We start from the raw sequence: 27,692 nt of genomic DNA on the forward strand, positions 1-27,692 counted from the left end.
GCAAACGGGCCGATTCTCAGAATCGGCCAGTTTGCGAATAGGAAAAAGCCTTTTGGGATGTATCTTCCCAAAAGGCCCTTGCAAAATTGGGAATCGCAAATGCGAATGCATTTAAGGAATCGCAAATTGTGATTCCTTTAATGCAATTCTGGAAGCACCCAAGTTGTGCGATTTTGCCTTAAGAAATTGCAAATACCACCAACGATAAAGTTGGTGGTAATTTGCGATTTCCTTGAAAAATTCACTTTTTTGCATTTTTCAAGGTGCTATGTGGGGCACATACATGCTCTTAGGGCATGTATGTGCGCCACATGTGCACACATGCATATTTTAGGGGTGCAACAGGATGTCCTTCTGGCACCCTTGAAATTGCATTCGCAATTTGCGAGTACCTATTGGGTACTCGCACATTGCGAATGTCTTCCCATTCACTCCTATGGGCCTCTAGGCCCATAGGAATGAATGAGAGGGTATTCCTTAATTGCAAATCGCAATTTGCGAATCGCAATTAAGGAATATGTAGGAATCACAGTTAGTATTGCGAAACCTACATACATTGCATTTTGCGAGTCCTTAATTGCAAATCGCTAAAATTCGCTATTAAGGACTCGCAAACTGCAAAGACAATATATCTGTCCCTTATCCCTTAACCACTCCAATTCATTCTCCTTTGATCTTTTACAATTGCTATAAGGGAGATGCACCCATCAGGCATCAGACTCTAGACATCCAATGGCCGTACAGACTAGTAATCATATTGGTGTGAGCCTATGAGTTGAAAGTAAACTGTGACAGATCCACTTAATTTTAATAGGAACATCTAGGGCTGTGCTTGACATCTAAAATATTTCACAAAGAAACAATCCAACTCTGTTAAATGTCATCAAGGGGACAATTGTGATAGTAAAATTAACCAGTGGCTTAAAATAGAACTGTGCATAAACCTGTTTTCACTGTACATCTATTTATGATATTCAGACTAAGATGTCTTCTTTAAATGTCAACATGTTTGAAGTCTGAATACCAAATTAGTTACTTCACTTAAATTAAGTGCTGATGTGGCGCCTCATCTCTATCATATTATAAGCAGCGTGACGTGCCTAATTTTGCCCGCTCGTGGAGCTTACTATTCCTCCCCACTCCTAATTTTGATCTTCAGAGAGGGTGAACGAGTAGTGTCTCTGCTCTGCTCCTGCTGGCAGACAGTAATACTCTTACTGAAACTCTTGTCAGACCTATATGTTTTTACTATTGGCCTGCAGTGGGCTCAACACACGGGCTGTTCTACGGCAATAAGACTTTCCATTCCAAGTTATCCAAAAATCGTTGATATTTTTTAAAAGATTTTTTCATTTTGTGTATATTCAACATTTTCTCATACTTTTATACAATTTTATGATTTTTTGGTTCAAAATATCAATCAGTACAAACAAGTACAATCAATTTCAAATATCAATATTTGAAATTACATCCAAGTTGATAGAAAATATTTTATGATTTACATAAACAAAAACATATTAATTACAGATAAAATACACGGAAAAACATAGAAAATCCTTCTATAAATTCATACTACTGACCCCAAAGCACACCATCAAACAATCAATCTCACCAACCAAAACTCTCTCTCACAGACAACACACTCACACACAGACAACAATAATGGGGAAACTTCTATCCAATTATATGACATACACTGTTGGTAACCCAGTGGGCTGGCTCAATCTCAAAATTTCCCACTATTGTGTTGTCTTTACAAGGTTTATCAAAACAGGTCAACGTACGTTTCAGTGGATGTATATTACTACCACCTTCATCAGGACCACTCTTAATAGGGAGCTTTCAGGTAGGTGGACTGGGGTTCTCTTATTATACGGAGATGTAAATCTTTAATCCTCACTCATATGGATATCTGGCTATGGCTTGCAGATAGCAGACAAATGTGGTGACACTTATTCTAAGTACGTTGACCAGTTTTGGGAAACCTCGTAAAGACAACACAATAGTGGGAAATTGTGAGATTGAGCCAGCCCACTGGGTTACCAACAGTGTATGTCATATAATTGGATAGAAGTTCCCCAGAATTGTTGTCTGTGTGAGAGTGTGTAGCCTGTGAGAGAGAGTTTTGGTTGGTTAGATTGATTGTTTGATGGTGTGCTTTGAGGTCAGTTGTATGAATTTATAGAAGGATTTTCTATGTATTTCCGTGTATTTTATCTGTAAATAATATGTTTTTGTTTATGTGAATCATGAAATATTTTCTATCACCTTGGATGTATTTTCACATATTGATATATTTGAAAATGATTGTACATGTTTGTACTGATTGATATTTTGAACCAAAAAATCACAAAGTTGTATAAAAATATGAGAAAATGTTGATTATACACAAAATGAAAAAATCTTTTAATCAATATCAATGATTTTTGTATAACTTGGAATGGAAAGACTTATTGCCGTAGAACAGCCCGTGTGTTGAGCTCACTGCAGGCCACTAGTAAAAATATATAGGTCTGACAAGAGTTTCAGTAAGAGTATTATTGTTTTTTATCCCCCTTACTCTTGGACCTTAAAGTACTACCAGTGGGTACCTTTTTTGATACCTAATGGCAGACATGGCATAGATATCAGGGCAGACATTGTCAATAATGAGATCTTAGCTAATTGCTTATTAGAAATTGGAGTAATTGGCAATGACTGGCTCTGTCCTTTTGTACACCCTAGTACCTGAGAGTAATGAAGGGAAGGTCTTTGATAATATGCTACTCCTTAACAAGGAAGAGGATCAGCTTCTAATGTATGTATAATCAAAAAAGTAATGAATGGAATGCTTGAATTAACCTCAGTCACTGATAATTACTGGGGTCATGTTCCAGTCCTTCATTGTTTGCTCACTGTGACCTCCCAGACAGGGACAACATTATCTAAATCAGTTTTGTCCTGCTCTAATAGTAAATGTCCAGCCAAACCTGACAGGCCACCTCCTCTCTATATGGGGACACAGGCATTTCACGAGGGCTATGGCTTTATTGGGCCTTATCAGTTAGGTGCAACTTGAGTCCTTTGGCCCAGTGAGCATGCGACCCATGTCTGGGTATACCCAGAGTACTTAGGACATCTCTCTGAGTAACACAAATGATGCATCGCATGCCAGAATGATAAATCACAGCTGCTGATAATTACTTGGGACAAATTCCAGCTCATTGGTTTTAGCAAACTGTGCCACTCCAGAGGGGGACCAATACCGGATCCTCCCAGAGCAAACGAAAGATCCACTCAGGAGCCCCCACGGACCCCTGCCCACCGCACATCTACCACAAGGCAGCCACCGCCGTCGCTCCCGAACTACGACGCACCATCAACTCCACCTTCAAGACCGGCACCTTCCCCGACGACTGAAAACACGCAGAAGTCAGACCCCTGCACAAGAAACCGTCAGCAGACCCCACAGACCTCAAGAACTACAGACCCATCTTCCTCCTCCCTTTCACGGCCAAAGTCACAGTGATCGTCAATGCCCAGCTAACATCTTTCATCGAAGAAAACTCCATCCTCGACCCCTCCCAATCCTGATTCTGCAGCAACCACAGCACCGAGACCGCCCTATTTGCCACCACAGATGACATCCGCACCCTCGTCGACCAATGACACACTGCGGCCCTGATCCTACTTGACCTCTCTGCAGCATTCGATACCGTCTCACACCACACACTCACCACCAGACTCTACGACGCCGGCATACAGGGAACCGCCCTCAAATGGATCAACTCCTTCCTCGCCGGCATAACCCAAAGAATCAGACTGCCAGCCTTCCACTCCGAACCCACGGACATCAACTGCGGAGTGCCCCAAGGATCGTCACTCAGCCCCACTCTCTTAAACATCTACATGGCCCCCCTCGCCGCCATTGTCAGACACCACGGACTCAGCATAGTTTCCTACGCCGACGTTACTCAACTCAACCCCTCCCTCACCAAGGACCCTGTGACCACCAGGCTCAACTTTCAGGAAGCAATGAAGGATGTCGCATCATGGATGAGCAACAGCTGCCTGAAGCTCAACTCAGAGAAGACAGAAGTCCTCATCCTCAGACCCTCCCCCTCCCCATGGGATAACACCTGGTGGCCCACCCCCCTTGGCATCCCTACCACACCCACGGAACACGCCCGAAACCTCGGCATCATCCTCGAATCCTCCCTCTCCATGACTCGGCAGGTCAATGCCATCGCCTCCAGCTGTTTCAACACCTTCTGCATCCTCCAAAAGACCTTCAAATGGATCCCCCCGAGTCAAGGAAGACGGTAACCCACGCACTCATAACCAGCAGACTGGACTACGGAAACGCCCTCTACGCCGGGGTCAACAAGTCTCTCATCCGCAAACTACAGACCATACAGAACACAGCAGCAAGGTTCGTCCTCGGGATCCCCCGACAGAAACACATCACCCAACACCTACACCACCACCACTGGCTCCCCGTAGAGAAGAGAGTCACATTTCAAGGTACTCACACACACATATAAATGCCTCCACAACACCGGACCCCAATACCTCAACGAGAACGTCTCCTTCCACGTACTCAAGAGAAACCTCCGCTCTGCCAACCTCACCCTCGCTGAAACCCAGCGCATCCGAAAGGCCAGGACAGGAGGAAGAACGTTCTCCCACATTGTTGCAAAGACCTGTAACGAGCTCCCGGTCAACAGCAGACACGCCCCCTCCCGGAACATCTTCATGAAGTCACTCAAGACCTGGCTATTTGACTGATCGGAGCTTCTAAATCCTCCCCCCTACCCACCCCCCACAGCGCCTTGAGACCCTCCCGGGTGAGTAGCACACTTTACAATTCCTTGTTTGATTGATTGTAGAGTTACCAGATGGAAGATTCCCTCATCCCTTCGAAAGGACCAAACTCTTGAATGTCATCCATCAGGTGATCAAAGCATGATTTTTGTTTGTCTAAAAAAACCTCTGTCTTTAAAAATGTATTTTACCCGGCACTTAATGCTAACATACATTATTCTCGATAAACATGAGCTGTATATCTGACTGGGAACAAGATGTAGCAAGGGTACACCACAGTTGGGATGCAGTGGGCCCCTCATATCCTGGGCCCAAGTACAACTGTGCCTGCTGCACTGTTAATATCTATATCCTTGATTGGGAACCTAATGTCACTGCTAACCATCTTGCAGTAATCGTGTGTATTTGAAAATGTAAAGAAGTAAATATGCATTTATCAATATCACGTGTTATTAATAATGGTTCTTTTTCTCCATATGTTTGTAGCCCCCAGCAGAAGACAATGGCAGAATACTTTGTACCGCCTGCCCCTCCACCTCCACCCCCCATCATTCCCTCTGCTCAGACTGCATTTGACAGCCCCATTTCTGCCCCTCCACCCATGGCTCCCAACTCAACTGCTTCGGTTACTCTCTCCACCTATATCCCTGCACCCCCTCCAGCACCTCCTTGCCCATATGCTGCTTCTCCCCCTAAGACTGGCTCCATGTGCCCTCCCGTTGCCCCTCCACCTCCACCGCCTGGTCCTCCTAGCTTTGTTACCTCTCCTGCTCATACTGGCTCCTCACCAGCAATGAACATCGAACAAAGAAAACCTCAGATCCCTCTAATACCAATGAGTGATGCCAGGAGTGACCTGCTTGCTGCTATCCGTCGAGGTAAGTGATACGTGTCATCCAGGTCTGAGGTAGTAGACTAAAGATGAGTTGGCTCTTGGCCAGATAAAATACGATATACCTGTTGGCAACATGTATTAAGACACTGGTGTGGCACCTTTCCTCCCACCCCTCATATGGTAAGGTAGTGATCCAGCACGAGACCGAGAAACAGTCAATAACCTTTACCGATACCCTCCCTGCGTCGCAGACCTGACGTCACACAGATTCATTCACACATACATTCGCTGGTGGGGCCCATAACACCAACACTCACACGTCTCTCTCTTTACTGAGTCTGCAAACACAGGAGGGATGAGTAATTCAAGCGCCGGACATGTGGGGGTAGTACCTTATAACCTATAGGGAAGGAAAAGTCATTTACAAATATACATTAACGCCCTTTCGCCTTCAGATCCTCAATCCCAAAATATCAAGATACTCCTCCCACTTCAGTCAATGGATCAAATTAGTTGGATTGGTTGATGGTGATTTTAGAACCAGCTAAAACACATTTTAAGATTCAGAATTCTTTCCTCCCTAATGGAAATAAACCACAAACTCATTACGTCTTGTTAATCAATAATAGTTTATCTAAAATAATCATAGGAAATTTATATTTGCATTTCTCTTGTTAAAGTTCAGAATTTCTTGATCAATTCATTATACATCGCGGAACATCATATTTACCTAATCTGGCAAAGCTACAATTCTCAGCTCAGCACGCTACAGTCCCAAAATATCAAAGGACCAGAAGCCTTGCAAGCATTTAGCATAGCCCGTAGATTTTGGAAAGTTCGCAGTCATCGGGCAGCATCTAGGTCATCAAGGAGGCAGGCGTCAGTTCATCAATCAGTCCGTCAGAGTGATAGATAGGAAAAATTGGAAAAAGCAGCCATCCTTCCTGTCCTACTATTCTTGTTTTATAAGGAAAAGTTTAACATAAAAGTAACGATTTAGAGGTGGTCCTGATTGGTTGGTTTAGAACTTCCGATCGGTTCCCAGGATTTTCAGTACAGTTCAAGGGGTGAAGTCACCGGCAAAATGTATCGAGATGTTCCGGTTCTCTATGTAAAAGTCATTGTTCCCCTTTCTTGGAAGACGTCCAATGTACCATCCTTGTTGGGGTAGTGTGTTCAGAGGTCACTGCGAGGATCATGGAAACTCTCGCGCAGGTGCTGTTCATTCCGAGCCACATGAGAAAATGTCCACTTCGTCATGGTGTCTCGGCAGCCATCTTTGTTTTAGGCCCAAATGCTAATTTAAGTGAAACAAACACAAAAGAGTAATTAATATAAAGAAGTAATAAATCTAATGTTTTCCCCTTACTAATCCCTTTATGTGCTTGTATTTATCTAGCGAATAACAACATTTAAAGCATTTATATTCACCATTTCGATCCTCCTTCTGGGCAACATTACAAAACGTCACAAAAGCAACATATATCATGCAGTTTTCTAATTATCACAATTACTATTGTTAATATACGTACATATTTTAGTTATAAAAGTTATTTTAGCCATGCAATTCCAAATCCCACGTGTAATTCTATATTAATAAATGTTGATTAATAAACATGCAAACTCACTTAGTAATATTATAATTAATAGATTATTTAATTAGTATTTTCATGCAGAAATGAGGGAGGTATCCAAAATTTTGTACATCCTGCTCCATCAATCCCCCCTTTGGTGATTTAATCACCACACTATAACATTTTGTATCAATTTATCATAGAAAATGAATTGAATTCTTTAGATTTGTTCACATCTCTGTTTCCCCAATTTCTTCTCTTCTAGCTGTTTTATACATGCTGTCTTTCATCTCTTCTAATTCTACCTCTTTGTATTCCCTCTCTTGTTTCTTATTCTGTCTTCTTTTCAAATTTTCTCTTTTTAAATTTTTCTGTATTTTCTTTCTTTTACAACATAAGCATCCTAATCTTAGTATTAATACTATAAAAACCACACATGTTAATGGAAAGAAGATTTTACCTATAAATGTACTACCTAAGTTAATTAAGAAATCTTTAATAGAAGAAAGTTTCTTTCTAATCTTATCCCAAACACTTTCAACCTCCAGTGGTACAATTTCCTCATGCAATTCAGTTATGTTTTTGATATAGATTTTCAGATCTTTACTTTCGTCTGGAGTGTAAGTACAACAATGTTGAACTTTCAGCATTCCACAGACTCCACCCTCCTTTGCCAATATTATATCAAGGGCAAGTCGATTTTGCATCATCATGGCACGCATGGCAACCATTTCAGTATTTACCAATAAGAATCCTCCAGCGGTGCTTGTTGACAAGCGATCCACTACAGTTGATAATTTCCTAATTTTATGTGCATTCAGAGATATTCACACTGCTGGTATCAATGCTCCAAAAATGTCTCCTACAATTTCTGACCAAGACTCTCTTTTCCTATGAGTTAGTAGACTACTTAACTTATGTACACCATCTTCTCCTCTTCCCATGTGGAATATCTTTGGAAGAACCAGACCTACATAACATGTGCCATACCAATGATCGGGCAAAGGATAATATGCCTTGTTCCCGCAGATAAAATACAATCTAGGAAAGACTGGATCATTTCCACCTTTAAATCCCCATCCACCCATGATTTGATATGTATCATGGCAATCACTGTTACCTACAAAGTAATTATCATAGGCAGTTTGATTCCTTCTAATACAAAACTTCCCTTTCTGGGGTCAATCTAAAGCCATTGTTGGACTAGCTTCTCCTCTCAAATGCTTTTCCTTTTCAACATCCCAGACTGTCTTTTCTTCAATTCCCTCAGGTACTTTCTTTTGCATTTTCAATCTCCTTTCTTCAACCATATCCAAAAACACTTTCTCTTCTTTCTTTAGACTACAACTTAGATTATTTCTAAATATAGATTCTAATGTTAATTCTTTAGTTTCTAGAAAAAATTCACCTAATACCTTTGCAGGTTTTACTTTATTCAATTTGTTAATTACAGGTACTTGTGAAAATATGTTATCTACATCTGAAAAATAATATTCTAATTTCCCTATTTTATAAAACAAACTTGCTATTACACTACATGTTATTCCATATGTTACTGGAAGGTGATGGTATGTCACTCCCTCAGATACAGATGCAGGTAACTGCATGCAGACGTAGCAATCCCTCACATCCATTGTCTTTACATATTCGTACAATAATTTTGAAAATACATTGTTAGAAAAATCCTTTATAGACCTATCTTGGTGTAAGTAATTTCTATCTACTTTAGTTGGATATACTTTCTGAAACTTTTCTACATTAGTTTTATTCTCACTATGTCCTTCTATTGTATCTAAGGTAACTTTAAATGAAATCATCAAAGCTAAAATACTCCATAGAAGCATTCGTAATCCTGTACAACAACAACACATTTTAAACCACTTTCTAAGGAAACTACATTTAGTTTTTCTATTCTCTGTGTTTGCCATTTTGAAAAATGAACAGTGTCTTTTGACTTAGCCTCTTCTACTTCACAACTAGTTTTGTCTAACCCAAGGCTCTAAGCGCCTACTTGGCTCTATCAGTTATGTCTACTCCAGTATTTTATTGTCTTTCCATCGATATTTCTTTTGGTTTCTTCAGTTTGGCATTTGATCGTCTTTCACTTTCCTCTCATAGTCTTGATACAGAACTTCCTGAACATCCGTCTCTTCTCCAATATCGGACAAGATAACTCTCAGAATTTCCGATTCTTCGTCTTCCTCAACCACTTCTTGTACAGTCACCTCTGGGTTTCCTTGGCTGTCTACCTCTTCTTTTATTTCAGGCAAAGCCACATACGACCATTCTGGCGACTTATACTTCTGGTTAGGTTTCCTTGTTCTCTTGTTCTCTTCCGCTGTAGTTATTTCCTCACTTTTGGATTTTTCTTGACTAGATACTTCATTCACTTGTTCTGCTCTTGATGAATTTACTCGAGTTAGTCGATATCTCAATCTCTTTATCTTGTTCGGCCAGATTTCATCTTTTGCTGATCTTTTCGAATTATTGCCTTTATTATTCTTTTCAGCTCTCCATGCTCTCTTTCTCAAGACTCGACCTTCTGGTATCTCTTCATCACTATCTTCTGTTTCTGTTTCAACTTGCATTTTGCTTTCAGCTGTTTCCCTTTCCACCGCTTTATTGTTCCCTACTTCTGTCCCTCCTCGTGGTTCTTGCACACGATCTTCCTGCTGTCTAACTATCCCTTCCTCTAACTGGGTGTTTGCATTCCCTACAACTCCTCGGGGGTCTTCCGCAAAAATCTTTCCCTCACTCTCTGTATCTAGCACCTGTCCATCTATTTCTTTTTTTTCGGGTGGAATTTCTCTCAGCTTTCCATCAGGAATTTCTTTGTCAAGAATCTCCTTTATTATCTCTTCGCTGGTTTTTTCTTGCCCAGTACGTACTTGTCTCTGTTCTGTTTCCGAGTCTGAGCTGGTATCTGAAATCTGTAATTTTCTTCTCAACAGAATATTTTCTGGGGCTACAATCACATCTGGTTCCGATTCCCCCCTTTCAGGGGTTTGTCTTGTTCTGTTGTCTTCAGTATCAGATTCAGGGCTTGATTCTGATTCCTCAAAATATTCTCCTTCTTTGTTGTCTACTGGATTTGGAATTCACAGTGTGTGACTAACATGGATCCAGTTGTTTATTCCAGCACATTTTACAGCTGTGGTTGTTGTCAAAATCACTTGTCGTGGTTTTCCCAACGTGGGACCACACAGTTCCTTCTTCTGTGTACTTTGATTCTCACCCAGTCTCCTGGGCTCAGATCATGAGCTTGCTTCTTTTCAAGGGTGGTGGCATCCGATCCAACCTGATAAAACACAGAATGAACTGCGTCAGCCAGTCCCTTACAGTAATCCAACACCAAGTCATCAGTTATAGGAAACAGCTTGTTGACTGGAATGAAAACATGTCGCATTGCTCTTCCCATGACAATTTCGTGTGGACTCAGACCTGTGGTTCTATCTGGAATAGATCTAATAGTCATGAGTACCAGAGTCAAGACATCAGGCCATTTCAAACCTTTGGCTAAACACATTTTCCCCAATCTGTTTTTAATAGTGCCATTCATTTGTTCCACCACACCAGAGCCTCTGGGCGATAGGCACAATGTAGTTTTTGTTGTACATTCAATGCTTCACAAATCAATTTCAGGATCTCATTATGGAAATGTTTTCCTCTATCTGATTCAATTGTGACTGGGAACCCAAATCTAGGGATGAATTCCTTCAAAAGCAATTTTGCTACTGTGATTCCATCACTTCTTCTTGTGGGATATGCTTCTACCCATCTAGAAAACAAGCAGACCATCACTAGAACATCTCAACCTGTTACATGGGGGCATCTCAATGAAATCAATCTGCATTCTGGTGAAAGGCCCTCCTTCTCGACCTATCGTTCCTAGACTCACCACTGTCTTCCTTCCAGGATTGAACTGCTGACATATCAGGCATCTTTGACAAAGGCTCTCAGCTACAAGTCTGAACTTTGCATTGTACCACGTTTGCTTGAACAACCTAATCATGAGAGAAGAGCAAATAAATCAATAGCTTCAGTGGTTATGTCAACTTCACCCTGCTTGATTAGAACACAAGTTAAGGGGTCCACAAGTACTCTAGATTTGATATAGATATATTTAGGTTCTCAGTAGGAATGCAAGATAGTTTTATATTTCAAAGAGAAGGAGAGGTTTCCACCAGTGGACTCTTGTCCAACTTTAGCATTTGCCCCAGAAATTGGAACACTTTTAATTACCACCCAACTATAAATCAGAACCTTGGTATATTCTGAAGTCTGGAATCCAATAATTGTCACCTCTTGAACATCAATTTGGGATCTTGTCTCAGGATCCTGGAGAGGTCAGTGGCTATGGGCTGTATCCAAAATGGATACTGTTATTTACCACCGGTATCTCAAGACATTAGTTTTTATTGCAATGCAGTTTTTAAACATGGTTACTCTCCAGTAATAGTAAAGCAGAGTAGTCAAAATATTCTAAAGAATGTAACATTGTGTTATAAATTCAGGTAGAGCATGTGTAGGAAGCTGGCTCTAGATGCACAAAAGCAGAAGGATATTTGCATCTACTGAGTCCATATATTACCCCAATACCATTTTCGAGATTACACGCAATTCTCTAGGAAAACAAACAACATGTGGACCCTTTGGAAAATGTTATACTGAGGGTGAGCAGTCAAAGTAAGTAGTATTTTTAACTTGGCAGAGCGCGAAATCACCAGTACAAAGCTATGGCAAGAGAATGTAAGCAAGATATATTGACTTAACAAACAGAATTCATCCAAGAGCTAAATTACATTAGGCTAAGCTTGGCCACCATGAACATGGCCACCTTTCCCTGAAGTTCCGCTGCACCAGAACGCCATCCCTGATAATGGCCAGAGGAGGCTCAGACTTTACGGCAATGGACATGCGTCTCTGTTGATAAGTCAATCCTGATTTGTTTGGTGTACTTAGAGTCAAAGAGTATCTTTTATACATGGAGCTATGTCTGGGTGAAAATGGGCACTCTGGTTCCTGACCATAACATGTGTTATGTCCCCATGATGTAGAACCCCTCTCTATGTACAGTTTATTGTCCATGGAATGACTTCAACACATATGATGGTGACTGGGTCCTCTAGCTTTACGCAATGCTACTGCACCAGGGTTCCCGACTTGGATTAATGTATGCCTGATCAGAATTTCTGGCAATGCAGGCAGTAACCCCACCGGCATACTGAGCCTATTGCAACAAACCTTGTGGTCGCCTACTTTTCACTCTCTCTTCTTGCTCCATGAAATGGAAAGCATTCTTCTTGACTCCTGACCACCATAGAAGGCCACCACATCTGTGATACCTCTAACTTCTCTTACGCGTACATTTCAACTCATCATGAATGTGAGAGCCATATTGCTCTTGTTACATTACTAAACCAAATAGTGACCGGGCATGTGTGGTAGGTCAATTACTGACTATATACTCTTTCTTCCATAATCTGTGGTTTGATGTGCCAACTCTGATATACCTGCAATACAGCACACTCTACTGCTACTTCATCTTAGAGATACGTTGTTGTAATGACTCAAATCCTGAAATTGCAGTTTCATGCATTTGATCAGCTACCAAAGTGTCACACAGCTTACCATAGAAGATGCGGATCGCCTACCACGAGACTGACCACTATTTATGTTTGTCAGTGAATATATAACATGGCCTGCAAAATCAGTCTGAACGCCATGGAAGGAAGACCAGAGACTCTGGAAGATCAAATTGAAAGGCAATGTGAAAAATTTTGGAATCCCAAAGAAAAGAATAACAAAATATGCTTTCTCTCTAACGACCAGCCACTTTGCAGCAAATACAATACTTTTTCCACTTCTGGAATTTGAAAGGGTGCACTGGGTCCATTCTTGTAACCCAGGCGATACAGATATAGTGTGCTCCATTGACTGCTTTCTCCACCATCAGCAAACCCAGATAAGTTGTAGCTGCAGGTAGGAAGCATGGATGACAGTGCAAAAAGAAAAAGAGTTGAGTGTCTCTGCAGATTTCTCCCTCTATACAAACAGCTTGAGAAAGAAGTTTCTTGCTCTTTGTCCAGGACACTAGAAGTGGGGCTTCTTCTTGACTCAGACCAGACCAGAGATCTTGAACACTTCTCCATTGTCTAGAAACCCGAGCAGTGCACACTTCCAGAGATCCCAAACGCCACCTGTGGGACTTGCCATCATACTGAAAATTGCCAGTATGTGTACTTGCCAAAACCAAACTGTCATTTTGTTCATGTTCTCTAGATCTTACCCTAAGCAGGATTATTACAGGACTGGGATTATGATTCTAAAGTATCTAGCTGGCTAGCATTGTTCCATATGTTTTTGTTTTCCGAAACAAATTCCCAAAGCGGAAGTTTGCTTCTGAAAAAAAACAAATAATGACCCCACATCGTGGGAGTGTGGGATCCATATTATTTTCTGTTTGTGAACCTGGTGGTGATAGATAGAAAAAAGGACATTAGACTCCCTGCTCTAAATAACGTAGGCAAACTGATGTCCTTCTCTGACACCCCCAACTCTGTAAGGCAGTCAGAGTTGGTTTCCGAAAGCAGAGCCAGCAGGGGTTCGCCATTGGAAAACTGACAGTCTGCCCAAGTCAAATTAGAGCATCACATATGTGACAGAGTACCCAGCCTGCCAAACTCTAAATCAGACCCTTTGCCATCACACTCCCCTCTCATTGTCTTTCCAATTTGCACCTTATTCTTTCTGCAGCCTCATTTCCATTCATGCTGTTTCTCACACATGAGTGAATATGCAGATGTGGCACTTCTTCAAATGTATATTTCGAAGGTGTCTTTTTCTTACTTTGTCTTGAGGATATGTTAAAAACCTTTAATTACATAAAAAGTTTAAACAGGAGCAAGTTACCAATTCCACTAACCCAGCATTATTCAAGTGTATTCATACCAACATCAGCCTACGTTCCAGTTCTCTACATTCACTGCCAGCATCCAAATTGCACCAATTCCTCTTTGTTCTTTGATAAAATCAACACAGAGACAAAATCACACCTCCACTTCACACAGGATCTATTTCCCTAAAAACAGTGAAACCCTGAAACACCTCATTCATTTCCAAAGATGGACTATCCACAAGGATAAAACACCTGAACTGCTACCAAGACATCCTTTCTGAAAATATCAACAAAACAAACCACCCCTTTGCATCAGCTTGTTGTCTGATGATCAACGCACCGTTCTTCTTCTTATTATTGGCAACTTGTAGTGCACACAGCTACCCCGAGGGGTTTCCCAGTGCAAGGCATACGCAGGTAACTGTCTCAACCAAGTAGATTCAAAATAGCCATGTTTACAGCATTTTACGGAAGGTGAGGAATGATTGTCAGTGTTTTAAGTCATCCGGTAACGAGTTCCAGAGCTTAGGACCCCTATAGGCAAAGGTGTGGCCCTTCATACGTGTTAATTGGAACCTGGGAACACCGAACAGGGCCTGGGACGGGGATCTTAGTTGCCGAGTTGGATGGTAGGAGGAAACTAGTTCCTGAATGTAACGTGGACTCAGGCCAAATTTGGCCTTGAACATAAAGCACATTGCTTTAAATTCTATGCGTTTGGCCACCTTAAGCCAATGAAGTTATTTTAGTAAATGGGACACAGAAGCATAACTGGGTAAATGAAAAAGCAGTCTAGTAGCAGCGTTCTGGACAATTTGCAGGCGCTGTACTTATTGGCGCCTAAATACAGCACATTGCCATAGTCCAGGCGGGAAATAACCAGTGCCTGAATAACGGTTCTCTGTGCGGCTAGAGGACTAAGCCACAGAATCTTTTTCAGCCACTTAAGGACTGAGAAACAGGTGGCAGTCAACTTAGCTATATATGGCCTCATGTAGAGCTTATCTTCAATGAGAAAGCCCAGGTTGTTTAGCTTAGATACCTGAGTGGGAGGGGTCCCTAGTAATCCTGGATAACGTTTGGCACCCCAAAGGGAGTAGTTGTTACCTAGAACTAGGACCTCGCTGTTGAGTTTAAGTGAGTTTTGATTCAACCAAGCTGCAATCTTCGTCATACCCAGATGAAGTAAAGATGGATAATTGTTCTGTGCCAAAGACAAGGAAGAGATAATCTGGGTATTGTCAGCATATGAAAAGAGGGTGAGTCCACAACTCTCTATCAGGTTCACAAAGGGTGTATAATAGATGTTGAAAAGCAAGGGACTAGGAATGCATCCCTGCGGGACTCCGAAGTCAGAGCTTGTGTTTGGGACTTCACGTTTGATGAAGCGTACTGTCCTTTAAGAAGGCGATAAGCCACCCAAGGGCTGAATCTAACATGCCTATTGATTCCAGTCTATGAACCAGCATAGAATGGGACACTGTGTCAAAAGCGGCGCTCAAATCCAATAGGATAAGTGCGGCAGGGAAGGTTCCTCATTTTAGATTTCAGGGTTTGTCTGATCGCGAGGTGGTCAGTCAGACCAACATAGTCGAAATGGGAGGTCAGTCAGTAAACTTTTGATTTTAGAAAAAATAGGATCTAGGAGGTCCCCTGCCATGTGAAAGGGTGAGGAGTTGCGCAACATCAGGTAAAAGACGCCCAAGTCATCGAGAATGATCTAGTGGGAATATTATCCAGGCCTTCAAGGTGAAGATTGAGGTCCCCATATAGAGTAAAGTTGGACGTACGCAAAATGTGGGGGGCTAAAATGTCAGGTAAGAAGGTACACCATTTTCCAGGGTATCCAGCTGGACTATGAATTAGCTCCCTAGAGAATGTGAATTTAGGCATCAGAGTCAGTGAAAATGTCAGAGCTTCCCAATCAGGAATTAGAAGTTCATCAATTCTTCAAGTCTACTAAAAATAATAGCAATTCCTCCACCAAGTTTGTGCTGTTAACCAGGGAAAAATTAGTTGGCAGGATTGCAATAATATCTGGCACTGAGCTTGCATGAATCCAGGTCTCAGTGAAAAACAGAGCATCGGGTTTGTAGTCATAAAGAATATTGAATACATGTTGTTGTTGTTTAGGAAGTAAATGGCAATTCAAACTAAAAAAAAATAAAAAAATTGTAGGGGGGCAATGAACAGGAGGCCTTATATCATGACGGTCTTCAAGACCAACATTCTTTAAAGAATTGAGTTGGGCTACGTACGCAATCCCTACATTGGGGGACTTGAGCAGACTAACTTACAGCAGTTACAGATCAATGGACCAGCTTCAGGGTCAATGACCTGACAGCAATTATTCGGCTGAGATCGCATTGATAGCAGAAATGCTGTCATATAAGGCTTACCCTTAGTCTCTGGTTTTGGCCTTAGAAGTATCAGGGTCCCCACCCCCATTGGGACGTGGACGGGTACATATGGGCATGCCTTTGGCGTGCCAGCGGCGCGCCCGCTGCGCATCTGACCGGCCATTTGAATTTATGCATCCACCCCTGCAAGAGAATAGCCTGCTACACGGACTGAAAGAGCAGTACGGAGGGATGGTTCCACCTTCCTATCTTCCCTCCGCTCAAACGGCAGAAGCTGCGTCGGACCAAGGAATGTCCGGAGGAGCGGTTACCTAATGGAACGAGGTAGTGGCGGTGAAAAATAGAAGTAACAACACAGGGCAGGTAAAAACATTTAAAACATTAAAAGCGTTTAAAAGGCAATTTTAGAGCTAGGACAGTCGGAGCATTGTACCTGCTAATAGCCACTGCGCGTCCGACCAGCCATTTATATTTATGCGCCCACCCCGGGAAGAGACTAGCTCCCTAACTGAGTCGGAGGAGCAGTACGAAGGGGATCGTTCCGCCTTGCCTCCGCTCAAATAGCGGAAGCTGCGGAAGACCAAGGAAGGCGTCGAAGGGCTGTTACCTAAAGTAACGAGGTAGTGGCAGTAAAAAATAGAATTAACAACTCAGGGCAGTTCATAACATAAACACATTAAAAGGCAAAGGTAAAGCTAGGACAGTCGGAGCAGCATACCTGCTACTAGCTGCTGTATGGAGTTGTCCCTGAACTACTAAAAACTGTACAGATCACTGCAATATTGAACAAAATATGATCCTGAATTACTATGTTATATGTTATGTGGGAAAGGTGCTCAGTTCCCCCACACAACAGGAGTTCTTATAGAACCCACACCCACATTCTAATCATGTGCGATGCTTCACCATCGGTTCCTCGCCAGGTGGGCTCAAGCTTGCAGTGGGTGGGAGCACTTTAATATGCTCTATATTGTTAGTGGGATCTTAGCACAGGTTAAAGCTATCTTTAGGAAACCCTAACCCAATTCATTAATTAGAGGGGGCCTGTGATATTGTGAAAACATAACATGACACACAGATGCATTTACTGAACTAGTGCGTCTATTCTAGGTCGACATGTTTGATCTGCTTTGCAAGGTACACAGATTTCATCAGGACCTCTAAGACCCTTGTGTTCCTAACCTATTCTGAGCAGGAGAAACTGAATAATGTCTGTATTAGAATTGTGGATAGTTTAAACAATGAAATCAACTGGGTCCAAAGAATGTCATCCATCAGACATTCATACGTGTGCCCAACCTGTATATCCAGTGTTTTTTTTTTTTAGAAGAATGTTTGCTCTAGTCAGTATTGGTGTGTATGTGTTCTAAAACAGTCCAATAAAAATCATTGCCAGTGTGATTTTTAATAATGTAATGTGTGTCCATCTTCTTCTACATTAGAGATTACTCCTGTGCTCACCGATCCTCAGCTTTACTTTCCTCGTGGTCAAACCCACATATTTCTCATGAAACTGCCATGTAATCAGATACACTACATTTGTGGTGTTGCAATTGTTGTGTCCCTTCTGTTTCCACTTGCGTCTTGGTCACAATCCCAACTCTGTTCTCCTCTTTGTCAAATAGCAAACACTACACCCACCGCCTGCGGGATGACCCTTGGCACAGAGTTGTATTTGTGTTCCTTACAGTGACAGGAATTTGTTTGCACGTGTGTAGCAAAGCATCACGTGGCCAGACATACAAGATGTTCTGTGTCATTTTTGTTGTTGACAAGCTCCATGTGGGTTTCCCTGTTGTTGTTACTAGCATATTTCAGTGACTTCTGGATTATATTTGTTGTATACATCCGTTCCCTGAGTTTTCTACACAGGTTGTTTGACATGTCTTGTCTTAGTACAGTTCCTGCAAATTCTTAAACATTTAATAGCAGATTTTCCCATAAAGGACGGGATGAAAACTCACAAATCTCAGGAGGCTCTTCTTGTCAGTTCATTTGTGGTAGGTGTCAGTTATAAGATGCCCATTCTCGTGGAGGATGATGACGCCCAGAAAGGGGAGAGCTTTTCGCTCAACAGTGTGTGCGAATTTAAAACAGTCATTCTGATTGTTAAGCCAGGTAATGAAAGAGCTGGTAGACTCAAAATCCCCTTCCCAGATGAGCAGCACGTCATCAATATACCTCTTCTACAACCTTATGTCATCTTTGAATGGGTTTTGGTAGCAGAGGATTCTATTTTCCTCTAGATGGTGCACATAGAGGCGTGCCAATGTGCCTTAGCTTGGAGAAGCAATTGAGTGATTGCCTGCACCAATGACAACCACAAATTGTTATTTCTGACTTTCCCTAGACTCTGCCATCTGTGTGTACGTGAGGAAGTACCTCACATTATGGATGGGGGACTCATATGTACACATTTTGCTGGCTCTATCAGGGACATCAGGGACCGCATAGTGTTAACCAATTTGGAGCATGTGTGTAGGAAATGCGATTGTTTGGCATTGGGAAGAGTGAGGTCACAATCTTGATGTGAGCTGTACCTGAGCTCTTAAAAGACCCGAGCTATCTGACCCCTAAACCTTATAATGATTTCTGTGAATAACTCTTGTCACACACTGGTTTGCTTGCTTCAAGCAGCAGGTCTTTGCTCAGATAAATGCATGTGGTACATGATCAACAGCTAATCGAAACAACAAACCAGCATTGGAAATAGACGACCCCTGACGAAGGGCTGTAAAAAGCCCGAAATGCATTGGGTGATAATATATGAGGCCAATCACGATGAATTGTTAATCCCTACGTGCCGCTGGCAAGGCCTGGATGGGCATGCCTGTGGCATTTGAAAAAAAATTGGAATAAATCTGCCTTTCAAGTGACTGGATAAAATATGGATGAAGCTGAAAATATAAATAAAGATATGGTTCAAATTCAGATTACTGGATGAACATTTGTTTATTGTAAAGTTAAAGACTTTGCTACAAGGCTGTGCGTCTGATTGGCGCGTGAGGATGTGCCATATATATAGTCAGTCATACATACTAACCCTCTTTCTGTCTGCAGTTTTTTATGCTGTTCTCATATTTTTTATTTTTTTATTACAACAGGCTTTCAACTCCGCAAGGTCCAGGAGCAGCGGGAACAGGAGGCTAAAAAGGAGCCGGTGGGCAATGACGTGGCGACCATCCTCTCGCGCCGGATTGCTGTGGAGTACAGTGAATCCGACGACGATTCAGAACTGGAAGAAAACGAGTGGTCTGACTAGTCTGACCGCAGAGCATATGCCTTTTCAGTCTTTACTGTGTTCCTTTGCCCCCATGTGCCACTCGTTATGCGGCAAGCGTGTGTGGCTTGGCATTGAGGCAGTACACACTGCCCCCTGCTGATGACATGGCCTGTTACAAGGCTATTCTCGAGGCTTTGCATTTATGTTGCTGTATTGTTGTATCACCAAAAGCAGTGGCATTCTCATCGGATTGGGCTGCATGCTTAAATGGGCATCCCGTGCAAGTGTTTTTACAGAAAAAGCCAAATGTTGCAGCGCTTCTGGCCTGCCCACTGCTCGGTTCCAGCGGAAGTATATTTTAGTCCCATGCATATGTTGCAAGCACAAGATGGCGGCATGCTTCTTTCGCATTTGGTACTTCCTGATTCATGTAGAACACCTCTATTGTCAGTGTGGAGCACGTGCCAAGCACAGCCACGTGGTTATAGGGACTCGTGCCTGAACCGTGCCCACTAATGCTTACTCAGAAGTTAGACAAAAGAGTCACAATGATGTTTGCAGATGTAAGATATCAGAATTTCGAATTTTGTGTCAGCCTTTAATGTAAAAAGCTCATCCTGTGAAATGGGAGAAAACTGCTGAATGAGAATCTCGTGGGCTGGAATAATATAAAAAAAGAAATTGATAAATTTAGTTAGCACCAGCCAATCTGGTTAATCAAGTTCAGAATTCTTCTTTTTAAGAGCAGACATTTCTATTACTCAAAGGGCTTGGGAATAATCGTTCCTCAAATTCACTTATGCACTCGGACTTTCAAAAGATTTTGGCCTGGCAATCTGGTACTCCGTTCACCCTCTATCTGCATCACCACTGCATCCGATATGGGATACAATAAGTCGGTACCAAGGCTTAGACTCATGACGTCAGCTGCCTATAAGCACATCCCTTAGGTGGGGAGAGAGTAAAGCAGAGCTGAGCACAGTAGGTTGATTGACAAGGGAGTGGAACAACAGCAATGCCCATTAATGCTCCAATCCACCTTTAAATAACAAAATGCTGATGATGTAATGGGAAACCTTTCCATTGAAACATGGACGTTAATTCACCAATATGCCTGGGGTAGCGGGGGTGACATCACATGCAATTTACTTTCACTTACACGCTTAAAAATGCAGACACGTTCACTTATACACACTCTCACATAAACACACTCTCACCCGCAAGCATGCATACAACATACAATTGAAATAATGTTTTACTTACCTCAGCTGCCAGATAGGGTCATTTTCCACCTAATTGTACTGTAGTAAAATAAAAGACTGAAAACAAGGAAAGTGGAGCCCTAACCGTCGTCCATAAGGGCGAGCTGCCCTGTGTTCCTGGCACAGATTTTGCCAACTCTGAGGCCAGGGGTCGCAAAGACAGTACCAGGAGTTGCAAGGGGCAAGCCAGGGTTCACAGCTGCGACCCCCTGGCGACCCCTAAATGACGTCCATGCATTTAAATTCATAGTAAAAACTATTTAAAGGTGTAAAATATACGAGGACAAGCTTCAATAGGTACATACATGAATTTTCTAACTTTAATCAAAGTGTATATTTGAATGCATATTGGTGGGCCCATATTAAGCATGGCAAAAAATGCACACATATATTGTTCTCCAATAAAAACACATCTTTCTCTTTTTATATTTCTGGAATAGGTTTTAATGGGAAGACTATTGGTACAAAAAAATCAAGGGCTTCATATCAGAGAAAGTTTCACATCAAATTTGTATTCCATGCATCATGCTGATTTGAAGTGCTGTGTCTGCTTTCTCTAGGGATGAATTCAAGTCCTTGCTTGGCACTTTGTGCCAAGTCACATCTCTGATTGATTTTCTGGAATTCCCTTTTTCACAGTACCGGAAACCTTAATATGCCTGTGAAACGCAAAGTGAACTGAAACACCAGCCCAGCTGAGGGTTTCCGTACTTGACTCCCATAACTTTCTTAGACTCAAACATGAACAGGTTTTATACATTCCCTGTTCCACAATCAATCCTAGTATCTTTCCAAAGGAAATCCACATGGTTGCTTCCGGTGTGTATGTAGCTATGTCCGCACTAGACCACTAGTGTCAATACATTAATGCATTAATTAATTAATATATAAATGTGTCATATTGATAGTCGGGGGTTTCTCAAGCAAACTGGTCACAAGCAAAACCTAATATTTCCGTTGCTCATTAAACTCTCCTTTTTCCGAAATCTGAAGATGACTACGCTTATGATGTTCATTAGAGTTGATCGCTGTTTTGATTTTGATGCTAAGAGCAGGGCTCATCTGTAAAGTCCAAAGGGAACCAACTGGTCTATTGAGTACTGTATTGTGTTTGAGTCCATCTAGACATTTGTTCAGGTGAGAAAGGCTACCAGCCCCGTTGGGGCCTATATTCTTCCTTTGTGGCTTGAATAGACGGTTGCCACCATATGGCACATTCACACAGCCCTTTTGTGATGTTCTCACGATCCATTGGCGGCACCACAGCAAACGATTACACTTTTGACCAATTCCATATCCAAGATCCCAGATTCCCTCAAGTCTTAAGGGATGTCTGGGAGCCAGGAGAATGGCCTGGGGGGTAGCTCTGGGGGTAGTGGGCATTCGGGGTGTGGCACCCTACTAATAATTTCATTCTGGGTTGTAAAGTTAGGTCCAGAGGCCTCCAGTTGGGCTAGCAGCGTCTGTGGTCGAATTTCCACTGGGATAAGCAGCCTTCATAGCAGAGACCCATGTCTGCATGAAAATTTGCATAGCTTGCATACATCCACCCCCACTCTCCTTTTCCATTTCACACAAAACAAGCCAAAAATAAACAAAGAACTGGATGGCTCTTATGTGGTGCAGAGAAGCCTATTGTCATCCATTTTGCCATTTCAATGGCAGTGGTGGTTGGGAAATCTCCGTTCCACCCCCCCCGAATCTAACTGACTAAGCTACGCCCCTGGGAATCGTGGCTTATATAGGGGAGAAAAGTTATCATCAGAAGACAATCAATCAATCACGTGTTTGTTGAGCGCGACTACTCACCCGTAAGGGTCTCGAGGCGCAGGTGAGGAGGGGAGGTGCAGGTTCCAGTCCATCAAGGAGGGGGTCTGTCGAAAAGCCAAGTTTTGAGGTTTCTCGTGAAGGTGGGGAGTGAAGACAGCCTGTGTTGCCACTAAATGATTAGTGCAGACTTCTGTAAGCCACATCTAAACAGACAAATGTGTTCTATAGACACACCATAGAGGGCCATCAAGACTGCCATGCTTACAAAAGAGAAGTTCTGGAGAAACATGCAAGAGTCTCTCATGACACACCGACCAGAGACTTCTTCCAACATGATTCAACAAGGAGGCTTAAAACAGATAAAACTTGGAAGCAGGTAGCTGAGACCACAGAGACCCAAACTCTGGAACACGTTAAATGTTGTTCTGAGGGCAGAACCTAAACAACTCGATTTACTCAACCCAGCTACTACTAATTATGCTGGTCCCACACTCCCAAAGTATTGCAAGGTGACACAATCTGTAAAAACAATGTATACAGTCTAAAGAGAGGAGAGAGGGGCAATAGGTTTGGAAGAATGTTAGATATAGCACAAGAATATGAAAGAGAATGCAATAAGTGGAGCTTGCATATTGCAACTAAGATGTGGTTGAAGTGAAAAGGAATAAGTGGTGACAAGGCAGGACCTATTGAGGGGTGGCTCAGGAGGACCATAAGCGAGGTCCTTCTGCCCACTGAATGACGCTGCCGTGTGGCTGAGGAGTTGGGGTCATATATTCAGCTGTATTAAAAGCACCAGGATAATGGCAGTGGAACAGCAAAGAAAGAGGTGGGGAGTAGGAACAACTTGGAGCTTTGCAGCAGGTAGAGAAATGGGCAAAGCACAGGGGCCTGGCAACCCTCGTCCATCAACGACATCGATGTATCTGTGATCCTGTGCTGCGGCTGCTGCAGTGGTTGAAATGGTGTCTGTGCATTTCGCAAAGGATTGTGAAGCTTTTGTTTGTGTGGATATCACAAAAATAAACCACCTTGACTGAAACTGTACTTTGCTAGTGCTGGTATCAATTATTTGCACTGAGTGTTGCCGGTGTGGAGAGCTTTGTGGAAAGGAGTGTGCACCAAACATGAACATTCACACTATGAGCTCCCTTACCCTAACCATGGCCAGGGTACAACACGATGACATAATCATGGAAAGCACACTGTTACCGGATATGGAGTATGACAAGCGCTTGTTCACATCCAAGCATAGCCCATGGACCGCGACAGTCCGAGCGACAGGCAGGACTTGGTGGTGCTGTTTCTGGTTATCTCTCAGCCATCACAGATACCTCTGGCCGGCTGCCTCCTGCAGGTATGCTGCATTTTGAACTACAGTTCGGTGTCCACCAGACATGCTATTTTGTGTAAACCTGACTTTGTATCAACTCCTGATTGCCAGTACTAGTGCATGGCTGTATGCTTCTGGGGGTTGTAGTTAAAATTATTGCATCACTGATGTGTTGAGGTCACTAGTCGCTAATGCAGAGGTTGTTGGGAATTTCATAGCTGTGGACCAAGTTCTCTCAAGATGTTTTATATGGATCACATGTTTATATCATGGCAATAAACATAGCCACCAGCTTGCGCTTATATGTTATGTTCTGTGAACGACATATCTGCATGTAGCGGAAACTTCTACAGAAGCAGACTCACAGTCCAGGTCCGGTGTGCCAGTGGTCTCTGGGGAATATGTACCTTCAGGGCTGCCCCTATCATCTGGGTACAGAAAACTTCATATGCAGCAAGAACCTCATGAGTTCCTTGGTAACACATCTGGTGACTCCCATCCCTCCCGCCCTCTTTCGATTCCCACAGTAATTCCTAATTGGGAAAAACATATTTATAGGGTCAAATTAGACCCAGGAAGGGAGTGCTTCAGGCAGCAAGGCCAGTCAAGCCTATTTCTTTGGCAGCCTGGCAGCGAACCGTCTAGTTCAGCTAGAGAACCGCACCAGGTTGATAGCGAACATGTCACACCCACTGGGCTGCCGTGTAATGGCAACTGACTGTGCATTTTTGGGGGTTTGTTTTGATGAAGCAAAAAACAATGTCCCTAACTTGCAGGGAGATTTCAGTGAGACAATTTACTTTTTTCCTGCTCTCAGCTGCAATGACTGAAAAGGCGGACCGCAGGTAGGTAAAATCAATGTCGGAATGCTCACCTAAAGAGCGTGGACTTTCTGAGATTATGCAGCCAGTGGCTCTCATTGGACCCTGGAGGAGCCCTGGTTGGAGAGAGATCTGGTACCTTGAAGCCTGACCTGAGGATCTAGGGGCGCCAGGAATGAACAGAGGGAACTTTCCTAAGAGCTGGAGAAAAGTGGGACTTAGAAGTTTATCAACCTCTAGAGGACCAGGACATGGCGCTTAGTTTGCCAAGCTAGGCCGCACCCAGGGTGGGCTCGAAAACCAGGTTTGGCCCTCTCAGAACATTTTGCTGTGCTAAAAATGAAGTTAAAGTTATCTGGCTGGCAAAGTGTCCAGCCTTGTGGAGTTCTTGCCAGCTACAGATTTTAGCCTTGCCTTGAAGGAGGATTCTAAGAACCAAAAAAGTGACTATGTCCAAAAGTAAAACGTTGGACCAGGTGACAAATCTGTTGCAGCAGCGAATCAAGCTCAGCGACTATGAAATCCAGCTTTTTCCCACTCAGAGCATTTAACACCAAAACCAGTTTCTTTAATGGCAGTAAAACAATGGCATTTCTGACTCTAAGGTGTAATCACTCGTGTCAATCTAGATGCTTGCCTTGCAGAAGGATTCTGACTTAATTTCAGCCATTTCACAGACTATGGCCCTTTGAGGGTTTGTTTTTGTAAAATAAGGCTCTTTGGGAGTTTGTTTTCGAAAAACAAAAAGTTTGTTCCGCCACTGAATGAAACGTGGAGATCACACAGCAAATTTGCAATGTTTTCAGAGGAGCCAGGATGGTGGATATCTCTAAATATGGCAGAGGGTAGGCCATCAGGGCAATGGAGGTCATTACCTCCCCCTCCCCTCCAGTGGATGGTGGGCCACCCACCAAACTCTAAATGTGGGGGTAAGTCCAAAGGTCAAAACTTTGAAAGAGACTGCTTGCTTGGAAGATCCAACTTCCACTCCCTTGTGGTCGGCCTGAAATCAGTCATAGGTCCCAGTCAACCGTGAACTGATACAACTGATTGGCACTTTCCTCTTTCTCTGCACTTTTTGTCTAAAAATGTAAATCAAATCTCTCTATATCTCTGTTTCCCTTATCTGATTTTAATGATTTTCATGACTTTTTACTCATTTCAAGTCAATGGGTAAGTCGCAGTTGCAATTTTAAAGAAGAAGGACCCTTCCCAGTGGACCCTGAAGAAACCCCTTGGAAGACAGAAGGTTGGAGAGCCACCTCACTGGTGGATACCCTAGGAACCAGAATACCTACACCAGGGAAGCCGGGTGCATAGAAGTGAAGTGGCGTTGGAAACCGCAGTCAAACCCAATTGAAGATTTCAGGAAGAAGTCACTGCTGGAGAAGGTGAAAGTGTCTGGTGAAACCCAAAGGTGGATTCAGGAAGAGAAGTACCTGCAAGCAGAGGGCACAGAGTCTATGCCACTTGGAAGTGACCAGGCGGCCTGGAAGTCGAGTGTTGCAGGGAAGCTGACAGTGACCTTGGAACTGCAGCTGTGAAGACCAGGCGAGGTTGTGGATGACCAGGAGCCGCATACGAGTTGTCCCACGAGCCTTCCCAGTTGCTCCCTTGATGCCCAGAGCAAAGTCTAGCTAAGTCCAGAGTGCCCAGACGGTTGAAGAAGAAGTGGTGTCTTGAAATAAATCTTTTCCCATGACAAATCTAGGGACCCACCCTCAGGTAAGCCCTAAGTACTTTAAGGAAAAGGATGGAACGATTCAGGGTTCCCTCCCAAGTGAGGGGTCGGACAGTGGGGAGGATACTCCTATGTTCATTGTCCTGTTTCGCGCAGGAGCAGGAGCCCACTGGTCCCTGAGCTGGTTTGAGCTGTACTATGCAAGGAGGGCACCAATTGTGCCCTTCAAGCAGACTGAGTGGTGCTGGCAAGCACTCCCACCCGGCCCCAATACACTAAACCCTGTCTGGGAGATGGTCACACCTCCCTATGACAGGATACCTATTGTTCTGCCTTCCCCTGCTCGAGCTTTGCTCAGCAGCAGGAGGGCAGAATTGTGTCTCTGGTCGGCAGCAGCCATGTTGCGCTGTTCGGGTCTAGAAGACTGGTACCGGGAGTACTGAGGGCCTCCTGGAGGAGCTTTACAGAGCATGGAATCATACTTCTAACACTGTTTATGGTGTGGGAGGTATGATTCCAACATGTTTGATGCCAAAAGTTGGCAGAGTATGCCCAGACGTAGGTCCCTTGCTCATTTTGCCACTGGATTCAAACTAGCCTGGCTGATGACGGCTGATTAGCCAGAAACCGGTCCCAGGATGCTTGTTTCCGGGTCCAGGGAAGACATGGCTTGGCAGTTCGGGCTGGACTGTTCCCATCAGGCACAGGGTCAGACTGATTTGCATATGGCCATGTCTGAACAGGGGTGGCAGAATGAGCTAAAGAATGATGATGGATCCAACCCAGATCAGTTGACTGGGGGTGAGTGCTTGCAATGTTCAACACTCCGTCCATCATCCCCTTTGCTTTTGCTTTGTTCGCCCTAAGTTGGCAGGGTATGCCCAGACGTGGGTCCCTTGCTCACTTTGCCACTGGATTCAAACTAGCCTGGCTGCTGATGGCTGATTAGCCAGAAACCGGTCACAGGATGCTTGTTTCCGGTCCAGGGAAGACATGGCTTGGCAGTTCGGGCTGGACTGTTCCTATGAGGCACAGGGTCAGACTGATTGGCATATGGCCATGTCTGAACTGGGGTGGCGGAGTGAGCTAAAGAATGACGATGGATTAAACCCAGATCAGTTGACTGGGGGTG

General features: G+C 43.2%; 1 protein-coding gene across 5 annotated transcripts in view; it reads left to right on the forward strand.

The window, feature by feature from the left end:
• LOC146829558 (actin-binding protein WASF3-like) overlaps positions 1–23,772 on the forward strand; it is a 415,127-nt gene extending 391,355 nt beyond the window's left edge. For all 5 annotated transcript variants that reach the window (XM_085608254.1, XM_085608258.1, XM_085608253.1 and 2 more), the window contains 2 exons: positions 5,290–5,681; positions 19,575–23,772. In XM_085608254.1, the coding sequence (XP_085464380.1) occupies positions 5,290–5,681; positions 19,575–19,732 (550 nt within the window). In that variant the 3' untranslated portion in view covers positions 19,733–23,772. The remainder of the gene's footprint in view (positions 1–5,289; positions 5,682–19,574) is intronic.
• Positions 23,773–27,692: the final 3,920 nt, after the last annotated feature.

The sequence above is a fragment of the Triturus cristatus genome, chromosome 5_2, assembly GCF_964204655.1.
Source record: "Triturus cristatus chromosome 5_2, aTriCri1.1, whole genome shotgun sequence".
NCBI classification, from domain to species: Eukaryota; Metazoa; Chordata; class Amphibia; order Caudata; family Salamandridae; genus Triturus; species Triturus cristatus.